Genomic DNA, 14,537 nt, shown 5'->3' on the forward strand with positions numbered 1-14,537 from the left:
ATTAATAAAGACATATAGAAAACACTTTGCTCCTGAAAGCTGTCACATGCCTAAGTTATTCAAAATGTCATCTCTTTAATTAATCAAAGGTATTTTTCATCTTTCTATTAGCTGTTTAAAAATCAATATAAAAATAAGTGGTTGTGTATCATATTTACCAATGCAAATCATGTTATGTCAAGCATTCTTTGAATCAATAGATCTGTAGTAGACAGAAATCTAAATCCCAAAATACTAGGTGACTATTTTGGCTAAGATATCTACCATTTTCTATAGAAGAATATTGAGCAAAGACCTTTCTTTTAGCAGAAAAACAGGCTTTAGCAACAATGACAAGCCATATTGTCCCAGACACCCAGTTTGAAAAAGAGATATGGACTCAGTTCTTATGACTTTAAGAGGGCTTCATTTTCATATTTACTCTGTATTTGCAACCCTGTTTGAATCACGGGAAACACAATCCAATAATAATGTTCATAAGTTAAGAAAACTATTTTATGTTAAATACTTGAATATGGAGAAATTGATTATTAAAGTTTAGTTTAGTTTGTTTTGTTTTTCCATTCTCAAATCTTGAGAAATATTCCTTCTGTTATTACTGAAAGGAAAAATAATCTGTTTTGAGGCCAAAATGTATTGGCCAAGCAAAGACAGGAAGGGCTCATCTTTCTCAAAGGCAACAAGTAATATTAATACAAATGTTTGTGCTATTCCTGTAACAGGCTTGATCCTGCACTACTGAGATCAAAGGATGTTTTTCACTTCATTTCACTGAAGAAAATTTTAAGTGTGAAAAAAAAAAAAAAAAAAGCCAGTTATACAGTTCTGATAGTTTATTCCAAATCCCATAAACAAATAACTGAATAAATAGACACACAATGAGGCAATAAGGCTTGATTGAATTACCTTGATTCTATTACCTTTGTGTTTTTTTTTGTTTTTTTTTTTAATAAGCCATGTATAGTCATGAAGGACTGAAAAAAATTACTTTGGAAACAATAAACTCCTATTGTTGGTGATGCCCCCTGTCAAGAAAAGCAAGTGAACTGTTCTATGTAATTTGTATTGATTTTGTGGATTTTGTGCTGTCATAAACTTCAAAATATATTGAACACATTGATTAATTTAATTTCCTTAAAAGCCAAAGCTGTAAATAATCACATCCATTAAAATAACAATTCATTACATGACTGAACAAAAGTAATGCCAGATTTTTATGGGCTGTGAATAGTTACTTAGGGTATAAAAAGGTTGCATTCAAACTGAGAAAAAAAAGTTTGTTTCAACTCAGCTATTGCAAGTGTCTAATAGGGGTTCTTCATCTTTTATTGGTCCCAGTTATGTTTAAAGATTCATTTATTTAAAAAGAAGCAGTTTACTAATTTCTTGTATTTACTATTTCAGAGCTGCAAGAAACTAAGACCTCTGAATATCACAGAATATCACACAGTCCTCTGGATTACAGGATATTATTAATGGATGAAGATCAGGATCGGATCTATGTCGGCAGCAAAGATCATATTCTGTCTTTGAATATTAATAATATAAGCCAAGACCCTCTCAGTGTAAGTTCAGGATTTATTTTGAGAATCCAAGGTTGCTTTACTGAATGCATTTATTTTTAAGACAAAAAAAAAAAAAAGTATTTCATTATTTTGCAGGTCCACACCTTATTGAACTGTTAGTACTTGTTTTATATGTAAAGCAAGATCAACAAACTATTAGCATGACTGTGACTCAGACATTCAGTTTGAGCTGTTTACTTGTTTTGAAGTGACATACAGCATGGCTTGGCCTCATAGGGAGAATTTCTATGAAAAAAAAAAAAAAAAAGTTATATGTTTGATGGTTTCCAATTCTATTGAAGATTTAAGATAATTCAGAGATGCACTTTGAAAAACAGATTGTAAGGAAGAATATGATATGTGCTATCATTCTCAGACCAAAAGCAAAAAATAAAAAAAATCTACAGGGACAGATCTGACTTTAACCTTTGACTATATTTATTTTTGTTTAGTACTCTGAATCCTAGTCTCTGATCTGTTTGTCAAGCTTTGTTATGGCTGCATCAGCCCTTGCCCTTCAGTTAGATAGCTAAGACACAACTAGCTTTTGTTTTTTTTGGACACCGTGACCCTCATCTCACTCTTTTTGTGGCTGCTCCTCTGAAGATACTGAGATGTCATTTTCCAAGGTCTCTCTATGTTCCAACTACCCAACTTGTAGTAGGCACCCTGTATATGAAACGGGTCAAATTAGTGAATATTTAAACTTTTTTAGATTCCTCTTTTTTTCCAGAGCCAATTGAAATCCAGGTGCTCTGATTTTAAAATAAGTGGCCTGCAGAAATACTGAGCCCGGAAGCTTGACTATTAAGATGTTACATGTATGGACCTTGCCTTGCCTAACTTTAGATTATTACACCTACACCAACACCTTAAAATGTATCCTAAGTGCCTTGTTATACCAAATTCATCTGACCCTTTAATCTATGGGCTTTATTACTGTACCTCAGGCATGTCAAGGGGCAGGGAGATCCAGCTTGTGGCAGCAAAGTTCAATGCTTTACTTAAGAGTCAATGCTTTTAATGTGTCAGCAGAGAGAGAGTGAGATCCCACTGGAGGGTGATTAAGAGTACTTAAATTAAGCTTTGCTCTGAATCACCCTCTGGACATGTCTGTCTACCTGAATTGATCTTGTGGTGAGTGTGAGCAGACTAACTCTCTAACTTACACGTTTAAATTAAATGTTTCTTGTGTGCATGAACACCTCCTTTCTCCTCCTAATGGTTTGGGAGTCATGATCTGTAATGGGGCTGCCTACTTTGATCTGAAATGGCTGGTGTGACCTTCTTGCTAATTCAGATCTCACAGTGATTCTGCTAACCTGGTCTAGAAGTGGTGGTGTCCCTGCACTGCACACCTTTACTTAACAGATTTTTTTTAGTTCTGTGCAGAGTTAGCTAGGTACAACAACTTCTGTGGCATGAAATACTTTCTGCAGTATAAAGTATAAAGGTGTTTCAGTAGTCTATTTAGGCATGGAAAGCCCCATATAAAATTAAAATCAACAGAAATCAAATTACCCTAAGTTTTCTGGCAGCTATTGTAATCACCCAATATTATGCTCAGAATTACTTTCTGCAGTTTCATGTATTCTTTCTTTAGTTTATTTACTTTTATAACAGATCTACTTTGCTAATTTTATGCTATATTCATATGAACCTGCAACTCTCTGCATATGAGTATGTATATATATATATATAAACAAAGATCTTTTAACACTATTATTTATATTATCTTGAGACTAAATATTATCAATTTATGTCACTTATTAAATTTCCAGTAAGAGATTTCTATTTTTTTTTCTATTTCAAAATCAAGATAAATCAGAGTTTAATTATATTTCAGGTAATGTAGTATTGTATATTTCAGGTCTGTAGTGCAAGAAGTCTTGGAAATAAATCAAGAAATCAGCCCAAAATCTTAAGGTTTGAGCAGGTTTTATTATAACACATTCAAACCTTAAAAATGCAAATTTGTTACAAGAAGTCTTCTTGCTATATTTTAGTCTTCAAGTTTCCAGTGTGAACAATTTCTAGGAGTTTGGTAAAGGTGGTAAAGGTTAAAAAATAAATAAAGGTGGATGGTAATTTAGACAATGATGAAAATCTCATTTGGAAGAAACAAAATTAAATAAATTGATTAACTTATCTTCAAAATATATGATAATTTATATCAACCACAAGTGTTGTCCTTTCCTTAATTTATTGCTCTCTAAGACAAAAATTTTTCTCATTTATCAATGAAAATCCTTTTGGTCCTTATAATCAAGGTATAAAATCTATCAAAATATTAACTTATTAGTGTAAGTTATACAATACAATGATATTTAAAAGTAAATTATGTGATAAATGTGTTAGTGAAAAGATATTTCTTTCTTCACAGATTTTCTGGCCAGCATCTGCAAACAAGGTAGAGGAGTGCAAAATGGCTGGCAAAGATCCTACAGTAAGTCGTACTCCACATGCACATCCACACGCATACCCAAATTACATACTTGGCAGTAAAGTCAGGACACCTTGAGTGCAGCCAGAAACAAAATGAAAGAAGTGTTTTGCTTTTTAAATGCTCTGCAGGCCAAACGATAAAGTGAAGAAAAAAAAAAAAAAAAGACTATGTAAAGAGAGTGCACCTTCAGACTGACAAAATAGGGAGGAAAAAAAAAAAAAGGAAAGGAAAGAAAAAGAATTGCCCGGTTCCTTGCCTCACTCTTTCTTGTTACTGGTGATAATAATTTTCCAGATTTTATGTTCTGGAAATGATGCCAAACAGTCTACTAAGCTTTTGTTCAGTGTAGGGATGCACTCTGGTGGCCCCCAGAAAGAAGGTTACCCACTGTCTACAGATGAAAATCTTAGACTCACAAAAATCCTTTTTTATCATCTCTTTAAGTTGCGTAAAGCAATGCACTAATGAGTATCTGGAAACTAGTATACTTTGCTAGGCAAGGTAAAGATGGCTTCTGGGGTCATGTGAAACCCAGACTTCAAAGAGGTCATACTGAGTCATTTTGCACCCTGATTGATTTGATCCCATCTAAATGCAGCTACCTAAGGACCTAAATCAGATGATAATTTCCTAATGTTCTCTTTATAGACAATAGGTAGAAATTAGCTATTTTGAAAGATGTAGAATACAATACAACAGATCCTGTCTTTGGCAGAATTGTGTATGAACACAGTTATCTTCCTGAAGTTATTTGATCTTACAGTCTGTATATGCCCAAATTTTATTCAAGAAAGAATGTTAAAGTGTAAGAAAAATACAGAAAGTCACATTTCTATTCTATTCTGTTATCTTTTTGTCTGTTTCTCTCTTCAGCCACACCTAGGTATCTGGTTTTCTTTCTAGTTTTTTAGCTTCTTTTTTTTTATTATTATCTGATTTCCAATTGATATTTAAATATTAGAATTCATAATCTATTCTGAGCTAGAAATTTGAAATTTCTCAATGTTAAATTCATGAAGAAAATAATTTGATTTTACTTATACTTTCACTTGAGCAAGAAACTATGGAAATCAGAAACCCTCACATTAGATAGGTCTTTGGAACATCTTCCTCTGCATAAATCTAGGAACAAAAGTGAGGCCTAATATTTCTATTTATATTAGCCACACATTTTGTATTGTTAACTAAGCCTACAAATGACTTGCAATGTTTCAATAATTCTGCTGAGTCTGCTTTGTAACAAAAATATGGTGTTTTTTTTTGTTTGTTTGTTGGTTTGGTTTTAAATCTATTACAAGTGCTGATGTAAAGACATCAGAAGGTTGGCCTCTTGGAGCTTAGCCAAACCTTTTCCAAAACTGTGGAGAGTAATTCATTACAGGTCTCCAAAGCAACAGAAGGAGTCCTTATGAATAATTATTCTATGTTTGGTATGGCAGCTTACCTACTTTCTTTGCTGATAGCTACGGTAGTGAAAAAAAAAAAAAATAATAATAATAATAAGTATTCTGCTGTTGAATATCACATTTCTATGCATCTTTGCATCATTGTGATTACTGAAGTGAGCAGTAAACTCTATAGCTAATAACTCGCTGAGTCATACAAAGTGTGAAAATAAAACATATAGTTTTATTCATGATAATTAACGTTTACGCTGGTTAGTGACAATGTCGACTGCAACAGCTCCCGATAGACTGGTTAAGAAACTTTCTTTTATATGAAATACAAATGTTCACTGGTCTTATTCATGTTTCCAACATAACACTCTTCTAAGGCAAAACAGAAAAAGGTACATGCAGAAAGCAGTATACAAAATGTGATTCATGGGAAAATACTTAGGACACTATTAAGTCCTGAGTGCCCCAGAGAACTTTTAATCTTGGGTGTTTAGTGGTGAGACTTTCCTAACTTTTAATCATATTAAAGTAGTTAAATGTTGATGCTTTAGTTAACAGGTTTCTGGATAGAACCTCTGTTTTTACAATAACAGTTTAGTTGTGGGTACTGGTAATGCCCTGTAATGCAGTTAATTAAGAATGTCCAGCTTATCATATGCACCAAATTTATTTTTTCTTTTTTTTTTTTTCTAGTTGCTTGCTTGCCTTTTTTTTTTTTTTTTTTTTTTTTAATTCCTGGCTGTGCAAACAGAAGAAAAATGAAGTTCCAAAACACATGTTTATGTGAGGTTTCTTAATGTTTGTCCTCTAAGTTCAGAAGATACACATATATATGATCCTGATTAACAGCTGTTGCTCTCAAATCAGTGTTGTACCTTATTGAAAATTCACTGAAATGATGAGAAAAAGAGAACCCAGAGATAAATCAGTGTTTGCAACCTGAAATGTATAGACCAATTTGAAGAGCAATTGAACAGTGCTTGTGAGTTTCATTCATCATGATAAGAACAGGATAAGCAGAGAATGAATTCAGAGGAATTGTTTCAAATGAATTAGAATTTTCACCTCAATAATAGTAATAATGGTAGATGTATGGTAACATTTGGCCTATCTGAGAATAGTGATTATCACAAGACAGAAGAAAAACAGGCAGCAAAAGACATAACCAGTAACTTATTTTCAAAGGTGATTAGGGAAGGGCTCATTTGCCCAATCGTTAGACAAACATTGGTGCCTGAATTTGTCATTTTTGGCTACCTTTTTCATTACTGAAAAGAAATTGTCAACTCCAAATAGTGAGTTCGCCAACATAACTTGGATGCTTATATTAGGCTGACATCTATTTCTTTCAATGTACTGTGATGAGATTTTAGGACATAATGTCAGGAAGGCAGTTTCTGAGACTGCTATAGAATGCATGTTGGTATCAGTTCCAAGAGGACCATCAGTAATATACAATTATCTAGAGCTTAATCATCAGCTCTGACAAACAGCCATCCTAAAGACAATTTCATGTCACCTGAGACCTCCCTGATTTAGAATACTACAGGAATACTACAGTAGAGAGAAATAAATGGAAGCTTTAAAAAGCAATCCTCTAGAATATTTTGAAAAATAAATAACAATTTCTTGTTAGACTGTGGAGTCACAGTGCAGTACCCAGATTAATCAGATTTCATTAAACTGAAAATGGCATGCAGTGGTTCAGTACTGGAGAGATGGGCAAAAGCTCAGAGAACATAAAATGGTTTTCCTGACAGTGAGCATTAAAATATGATAATGTTGGTGTTAAGCCAACTTGTGTTACTTGTCCGTAAATTATCAAAGAGACATGAAGATACAGTATGTGTCAGATGATAATCTCAGAGGGCTGTCCCTAAAGAAAAGAATCATTCATCTAACCACCCTTGCATTCTTGCTATGCACTTTAGAAAGTGCATGACATAGTATTGAAGCAGAATAGTAAGTGTACTGTTCATCTAGCCATTGGCTCATTGCCTTTATCCTTGAGGACTTTTTCTTCTGAAATTTATCAGAATGTAGTGTTTTATCTAGAGTTCTTCTGGAAAAGCTTTTTGCAGAAAGCAAGAAAGCATCAGTTTACACACTGACTTACATAAGCTAGTGCTATACCTTTACAGCTGTGGAAAAGAAAAAATGAGAGGTAATGTGGAAATCGGTAGTACTGCTAAGAAAAATAAATAAATAAATAAATAAAGCTGTTTTCTACAGCAAGATATTGCTAAAACCACTTTTGAGCCAAACTAAGATGGCCAGATAAGAGAAAATAGAAACTTTTAGTAACAGTCCTTAGCTTTAGAAAAACAATATATTTCGACTGAGTTAAAAGATTTTTCTGGTATAGATTGAGCTAACACTTCACAGAGAACATGCAGTGTTCCCTGCAGAGAAAGTTTATGAACACTGAATTACCTACAATTATACACTAGTTTTCAGATGTTGTACTAGAGTACCAGCTCCTGCTGAATCAAAAAATGTGAAATACTTTAAATATAAATGAACTGTGTAGTCTGGTGAACAAGAATTAACTCTACAGATTTTCATGAAGATGACTGATGACACAGTTTCCCATCCTGTGCTCAAAAAACACATGCAATTCTCACTCTCATGTCTTTGGTGAAGGTTTGGATGAGTGAATATGAAAGCAGATCTGGGATCTCAGTAAGAAAAATGTTCAAGAAAAAAAGTCTATTTTTAACCTAAAGTGCATTAACAGTTGATGATAGTGAAAAGGGAAGAGAAAGAGAAGAAAAGAGTATGTTGGAAGGAGAAAACTGTAGAACCGATGGTGTGAAACTCTGAGCTACTTAACATTCTGTTTCAATTTTCATTCTTATTTGAAGATGTTACCATTGATTTTCAATATGAAGCAACAATTCTCTGCAAACTTTGTTATGTAATGTGTTGTTCAGAGTTTTAATTATTTGGCAAGAAATTGTTTACACAAGAAATGGGATCTGAGATTTGGGCTTTGTTTTTTAATTATATCCAGCTGTATTGGGTAATATGAAAAAGGGGGGAGGAGGGAGTAGAGAGAGAGAGAAGGGAGGGACTGTTTTAGAGGTTTCCTTGAGGAAGCTTCATAAGGTTACTTCTTGCTTTTCTGTGGAGGCAGCTGCTTCTTCCTGTGAAAGATACAGTGAAGTCTATAGATGAAAATAAGATTACTGTGTAGAGATGGGTGAATTACACACAATCCTCTAATTATTGTACCCTACCTATGTCTGATGCCCAGCTGAGAGAAAATGAAAATAAAGCAGAAGTCTACAGCTGTTCAAATCCAGAGACTCAGTACTCAGTAGCTGTTCTCATGATACTGCTGAAAATATGAATTGTGTCTATTCCCTGAAGTTCCCAATGTCTAATAACAGTTGCCAATGTGATTTGTTTTTGCTTCTGTAATCCCTCCAGCATGGCTGTGGAAATTTTGTGCGTGTGATACAGTCATACAATCGCACGCACCTATACGTTTGTGGCAGTGGAGCCTTCAGCCCAGTGTGTGTGTATGTCAACAGGGGACGCAGGTCTGAGGTAAATCTCTTTCTATCTATTCATTTTGTGCTGGATCTTACTAGTATTATGCAAACCTCACAAATTTAAAAATGGAAAGAAAGATTAATGAACCAAGTAGGTTTCTTCACCTGTGTAATACAGAAAAAGAACAAATATTCATGGTTTTCTGACAGTCCTGTTGCCAGCAAATAGCAAAGCCATGGTCAAAAACCACACACAAATATGACATTTGTCTAAAATTCCAGTTTTATCAAATGTTGGGCTAAATCTGATGTTACTTTTTATTTGATTTTGTTTGTTTTGTTTTTCTGGTGAATTCATTCCTACTTGTAGCTGGAATTGTCAATAAATACTTGAAAGGAAATAGTTTTTTAGAAAAAAAGTAAATCTTGCAGTCCAACAGCTTTTTATAATTCCCGGGTGATACTGATTGCTGGGAGAAGCACTTTTGTGGACTAAGTGTGCAGGTATGTGAGGATTCACTGAACTTCAGTTTAATATCCATTAGATGCAATCCAAGTGTAGATAACTTTCATCTAACACACAATTTCTGTCCCAGTAGATCCTGTCAGGATGAAACCAGTAAGTTTACTCATCACTGAGAGATCTTTCAGGGTATAAATCCCATTTTCTGTAGGTAGCTCTCCATTTTTTCTATATTCAGTTTCACTATTAATACACTTAAGTATATGAAGTACCAGAAGTCTCATAAATATATTGTCCAGGTTTCATCATTTGCAAGTGAAATGATTGTTTATGTGCAAATGTAATAGGTAATAAATTAAACAACCAGAAGAAAAAAAAAAAAAAAAAAAAAGAGTACTTAACCAAGACCCAGAACCTCTGGAGCCTTTGGGTCAGATTCATGTCTGCAGGCACAAGGGTGTGCAGTATATTTTCCAGTAGAATGGGAAGCAGATGTGTTGGGAAGACAGATCAGAGAGTCCTACCTGGAGTTTTGCCATGTAAGGGCAGCTTTAAAAGCTGGGCTTGCTTTTAGGGAAGACACTGGGAAATTCATCACTGATTTCACTGTGAGTAGGATAGGAATTCTGGCCAGGACCCAGGTCTACTACAGAGGTTGCTGGTGGGTGATAAATCGTTGTTTTTCCAGGTAGGTTTGCATGTATCTCAGTGATTTTTGGTAGATCACCTGGCTCCAACCTCCTTGGCAGATGATGTAGTCTGAATCACTACACTTTCATTCCTAATGGATTATCTGAGAGGTTCATAGGCCTGGATTTAAAAGTACAAGCAAGCAGAATGGGGTGAATAAATCCATCCTCCTAGCTAATAGTCTGCAATAGCTTTGTTTTGAAACTGAGGTCTGCTTCCTCAGGTAATAGCACTAACCCAATTATTTCTTGAAAAATTATTTAAAACATGGAAAATGATCTTTTATTAATTAATGAAAAGTCATTTATGAGCTTAAGTAGTAGTGCTGCAGAGAACTTTGAATCTCTTTATGTGAGGAATTTTGTAAACTCTATTTGGAAAAAAAAAAAAGCAAACAACAACAACAAAACACCAACACCAAAAAACAAAGATATGAGTTCTTTATGTGCATGAGCTCCCCATAATATAAGATGTTAAATTTTGTAAGTTAAAAATAAAGATACATGTCTTGGAAGACCAGAATTGGCTTAATTTTGCCTGTCTGTATAGCTACATGCCTATGATCAATTCATTAAATAAACTGCTGTTTCAGATGTCTGGAGTCTGTCAGACACTTGACTGTAGTCACTGCATGCTCAAAGTCCTTACTTGTACAGGCCAACAATAGCATAACGGTTTAAAATCAAGCATTTCCTTCTGAACCAATTGTATAGGTAAGTACATGTCTAGTTAATACAACAGAATAAGAAACTATGTAATGCTGATGGGACTAGAGATAATTCTTTTTTTTTTCTTTTCTTTTATCATTTCACCTTGAATTTAGTACAGTTTTAAATGTACGGAAGGCTGTTTTTACAGGTGTAAAACTGCTGTTTTAGAATGCACATCTGTTTTTCTCTAGAAGCTACAAAGACTGACATTAAGAGAAATATCCAACCATCATAAGAGCTAGGCCTGTTTTCCTCTTTTGTCTCCACATAATCCCATGGAAAAAGTGGTTTCATTGATTATGCAGAGTGTTGCCCTTTTCCCTGAAACAGAGCTTAAAAAATAATTCATTTTCTTGCTTGGCACACTTGATACTTTGGTCTTTCATAATGACTCTCTTAGTCACCAAAATATATTTTAATGGCAAAGTAGATGCAAATAGAAGCAAATGTAATCACTATGTGAATTAATTATATACTAAAAAGTAGTTTAATATATATGAAAATCAAGTGCAATCCTAGAGCTAGTTTAATACTGCAATAATGGACATTTTGAATTGGTAAATAGTGTTATAATGTAGTAGAGATTAACATCAAGCTGCATATTAATCTAGGAGTAAGCCAACAACAGAAAAAAATCCACCCAAGATTATATTAGAAACTTCATACTTACATTTTTAACATTGTTTTAGAGGGCTTATTACAGAAGTTATAGATAAGATCTCTGTGATTAAATTAGGAAAACAGAAGAGGGAAAAAGGAGATAGGTGATAAAGGATATGAAAACTTCCTGCTGTAGGTTAGCATATCAGGTTGGTAGTATTCAATTTGCTGTTGCCAGGTGGCTGTACAGTGATCTGTGTGGTTTCCCCATTCCACAGCAATTTACTTTAATTGTTAAAGAGAATATAAGGAGTTTCTGCCCTCAGTCAAATACTTAAAACATTGGCATCTATATCATAGAAACCTTTCTTTGGAGGTTTTTCTTCAGCTAATAGATATATTTTAAGTTTGGTTGTTGTTGTTTGTTTTTTGTTTGTTTGTTTGTTTTCCTTTAAATTTTATCTTTTAACATTTTATTAGAGATTGTAAGATTGTTATAGGATGCTAGGAACAAGTTGTTTGTTGTAGTATATAATGACAGTAACACAAATAGATGTGCTATGTGTGTCTATCTCTGCTATTACTGACTGCAGTTTTTAAGGAATGGAGTCAGGCAAAAGTCCTTTCTTGCTTAGCATACAACATTCTTCAGGGTTACCAGGACCTGGGAAGGGAAGAAGTGCACTGAGATGGGAGAATCTTCTAAAGACTGTTCATATTTCAAGCTGTAGTCCAGATTTCCTTGACTTTGCCAAATATATTTCTTATTTATGAATCACATGAAATATAAACAAGATTCCATACCAAGATTCTTAAAGAGCAAAAGAACCTGAAAGATTTAAGGCTACAGCAATAGATATTAATAAATCATCTGTCACTATGTAACTGGAGATGTCACTGAAGAAAATGTGTGATTTTGTGTGTTGTTTTTTGTTGTTGTTGTTGTTTGTTTGTTTTTTCTGTTTGTTGTTGCTGTTTTTGTGGTTTTGGGAGTTTGATAACTCAGTAAAGAGTAAAAGATTTATATTATTGCCAAATCACAGAATTATAGTTATCATAAGATAATTGTATTTAATATATACTATTGTTCTAGTACTTTTATGAAAAATGTTTTAGCCTAGTATAATTATCACCAAAGATTTGGCAAATAAATTATAAATAACTTCAGAAATACAGAAATTCAGATGTAATCTTCACAGCTATTATTGTAGACATCAGTTAACCTTTGAAAAGCATACCTGAGCTAAGGAAAAAAATCTTTGTTTCAGTGTCTTAAGTGTATAACTAGAAAATAGCTTGGTGTCAATTAAAAAAAAATCTAAAAAAATGATGTGAATCTGCATAAGAAATATAAATTGCTGATAGTACAAAAAAAAAAAAAAGTAAAAAAAGTGCCCAGCAACCTTAAGCGTTGTTAATGCAGGAAAAATCTCTTTACATCTGATGGTTTCTAAAATGAGAAGTGACATACAAATTTACGTTGCAGGAACAAATCTTCAAGATCGACTCCAAGTGTGAATCAGGGAAGGGACGCTGTTCTTTCAACCCAAATGTGAACACAGTGTCTGTTATGATCAGTAAGTAAAAGTACTCCAAGTCTAAATCTGTATGATCATGGATAGTGGGGAATGGTGGGATGACTGGATGAGCAGGGCACAGAATTCAGCCTCCAAGATGAATCCCTTATGCCTATGCTGATGAGCAGAAAAGTTGTGCCCATTCTCATTACAAGTATTACATGAAATAAGGATGGACATACAAATGAAACACAGAAATAAGTTGTTGAGAGGGAGAGAAAAACAGAAAAGGAAAGATTGTTCCTTTTCCAGCTTGTACATATTTTCCCAGGGTCAGTTTCAACTTTCTATTACGCTGCCTAACATTTTATGTTTAAACAATTTCTGACCTTGTTCATCCTAGACAACACTTGTGTCTCATTTAATCATTTGTTATTCTCAGAACAGCCAGGCAAAAATAAATAAATAAATAAAATAAAAAAGTCCAAAGACTTTAGTTAGTTTGATTTTCATTTTTGCTAGCATCTCTGCTGTAGAGCCCACCAGCTCTTGCAAGGCTTTTCACTCTTCAGTTGGCTTTCTACCCCCCAGATTTTGCAATTTTCTCCCATATGAAAAGTCAGAAACTGACACACATCAAATATTCTTGTGAATTGGTTATGGGTGTACTCAGCAACTGTGAGATATCTTACACACACATAATTACTGCATTGCCTAACCGACCACCTAAATGAAACCTCAAGGGAGGATAGACTTTGTGCAACTCAAGTCGAGGCTCACTGTATATGGAAGGAAAAGTGTGTATAAAAGAGTACAATCCGTCCTTCGGTTTATACTGGGTGCTTTGCACTATTCAGGCAGTGTGAAACACCTGTAGGAGGAGTCAGGAAATAAAACAGTTATTAAGACAGGATCAGGTCCCCTTGGTCCCATTTTACTGACATTGCAGGGGAGCCCTGCAACAAGTACTTTCTACTTGGCATGCCACCTTTCACGTTTGTAATATGTTCAAAGACCTCTAGTTCCAAAACCTTGATATTTTAATATGTGTCTGGGCTCTGAGCGTTCTTCTGAAGGAGGAATTCCTTCCCCTTGCTGCAAAAGATAGAAAATACTGGCAGACTGGTTAAATTTTCCACAACAAAAGAACCATTTTTAAATATAGCTGCAATTTCTTTACAATTTGGGGTATTACCAGCCTGCTGCCATAACACAAAGTATGACCCTAGAATACAGCAGGAAAACTGATTCACCCTTCAGAGGAAAGTGATACTATAACAACAAATTTGAACTTGCTACAGTTTGCCATTGTACAGAGACACTTCTGCATCAAAGTGGTGGAAAAAGTGCTTTGAATAAGCCTGGCAAAACTAATGTGCGTGATTCAAGTCTCTCTCCACTCCAAGGTTCTTACATTCATAAAAGCAGACATACCTCATCGATTCAGTTATTCCCCCAATAACAAAGAGAAGTAGTGTGAACTACTGTGCAGACTTAGTGCTGTGTGGAATTTAAGAATTCAACCAAAAGGAAGTGGAGCTGGCCGATACCTGATACGTGATTAGCAAGTAGATGCTAGGAATGCTTAAGACATAACTAATAGTGTTGCTTTGTAATAGGATTAAAATTTCATTGTGTAGTACTATTATTAA

At 34.2% G+C, this 14,537-nt stretch overlaps 1 protein-coding gene across 2 annotated transcripts in view; it reads left to right on the top strand.

Annotated features, from left to right (window-relative positions):
* SEMA3C (semaphorin 3C) overlaps positions 1 to 14,537 on the top strand; it is a 121,716-nt gene that overhangs the window by 67,138 nt on the left and 40,041 nt on the right. For both annotated transcript variants that reach the window (XM_032202283.1, XM_032202291.1), the window contains 4 exons: positions 1,405 to 1,565; positions 3,949 to 4,011; positions 8,841 to 8,960; positions 12,855 to 12,945. In XM_032202283.1, the coding sequence (XP_032058174.1) occupies positions 1,405 to 1,565; positions 3,949 to 4,011; positions 8,841 to 8,960; positions 12,855 to 12,945 (435 nt within the window). The remainder of the gene's footprint in view (positions 1 to 1,404; positions 1,566 to 3,948; positions 4,012 to 8,840; positions 8,961 to 12,854; positions 12,946 to 14,537) is intronic.

This window comes from Aythya fuligula, chromosome 1, assembly GCF_009819795.1.
Source record: "Aythya fuligula isolate bAytFul2 chromosome 1, bAytFul2.pri, whole genome shotgun sequence".
Classification (NCBI taxonomy): Eukaryota; Metazoa; Chordata; class Aves; order Anseriformes; family Anatidae; genus Aythya; species Aythya fuligula.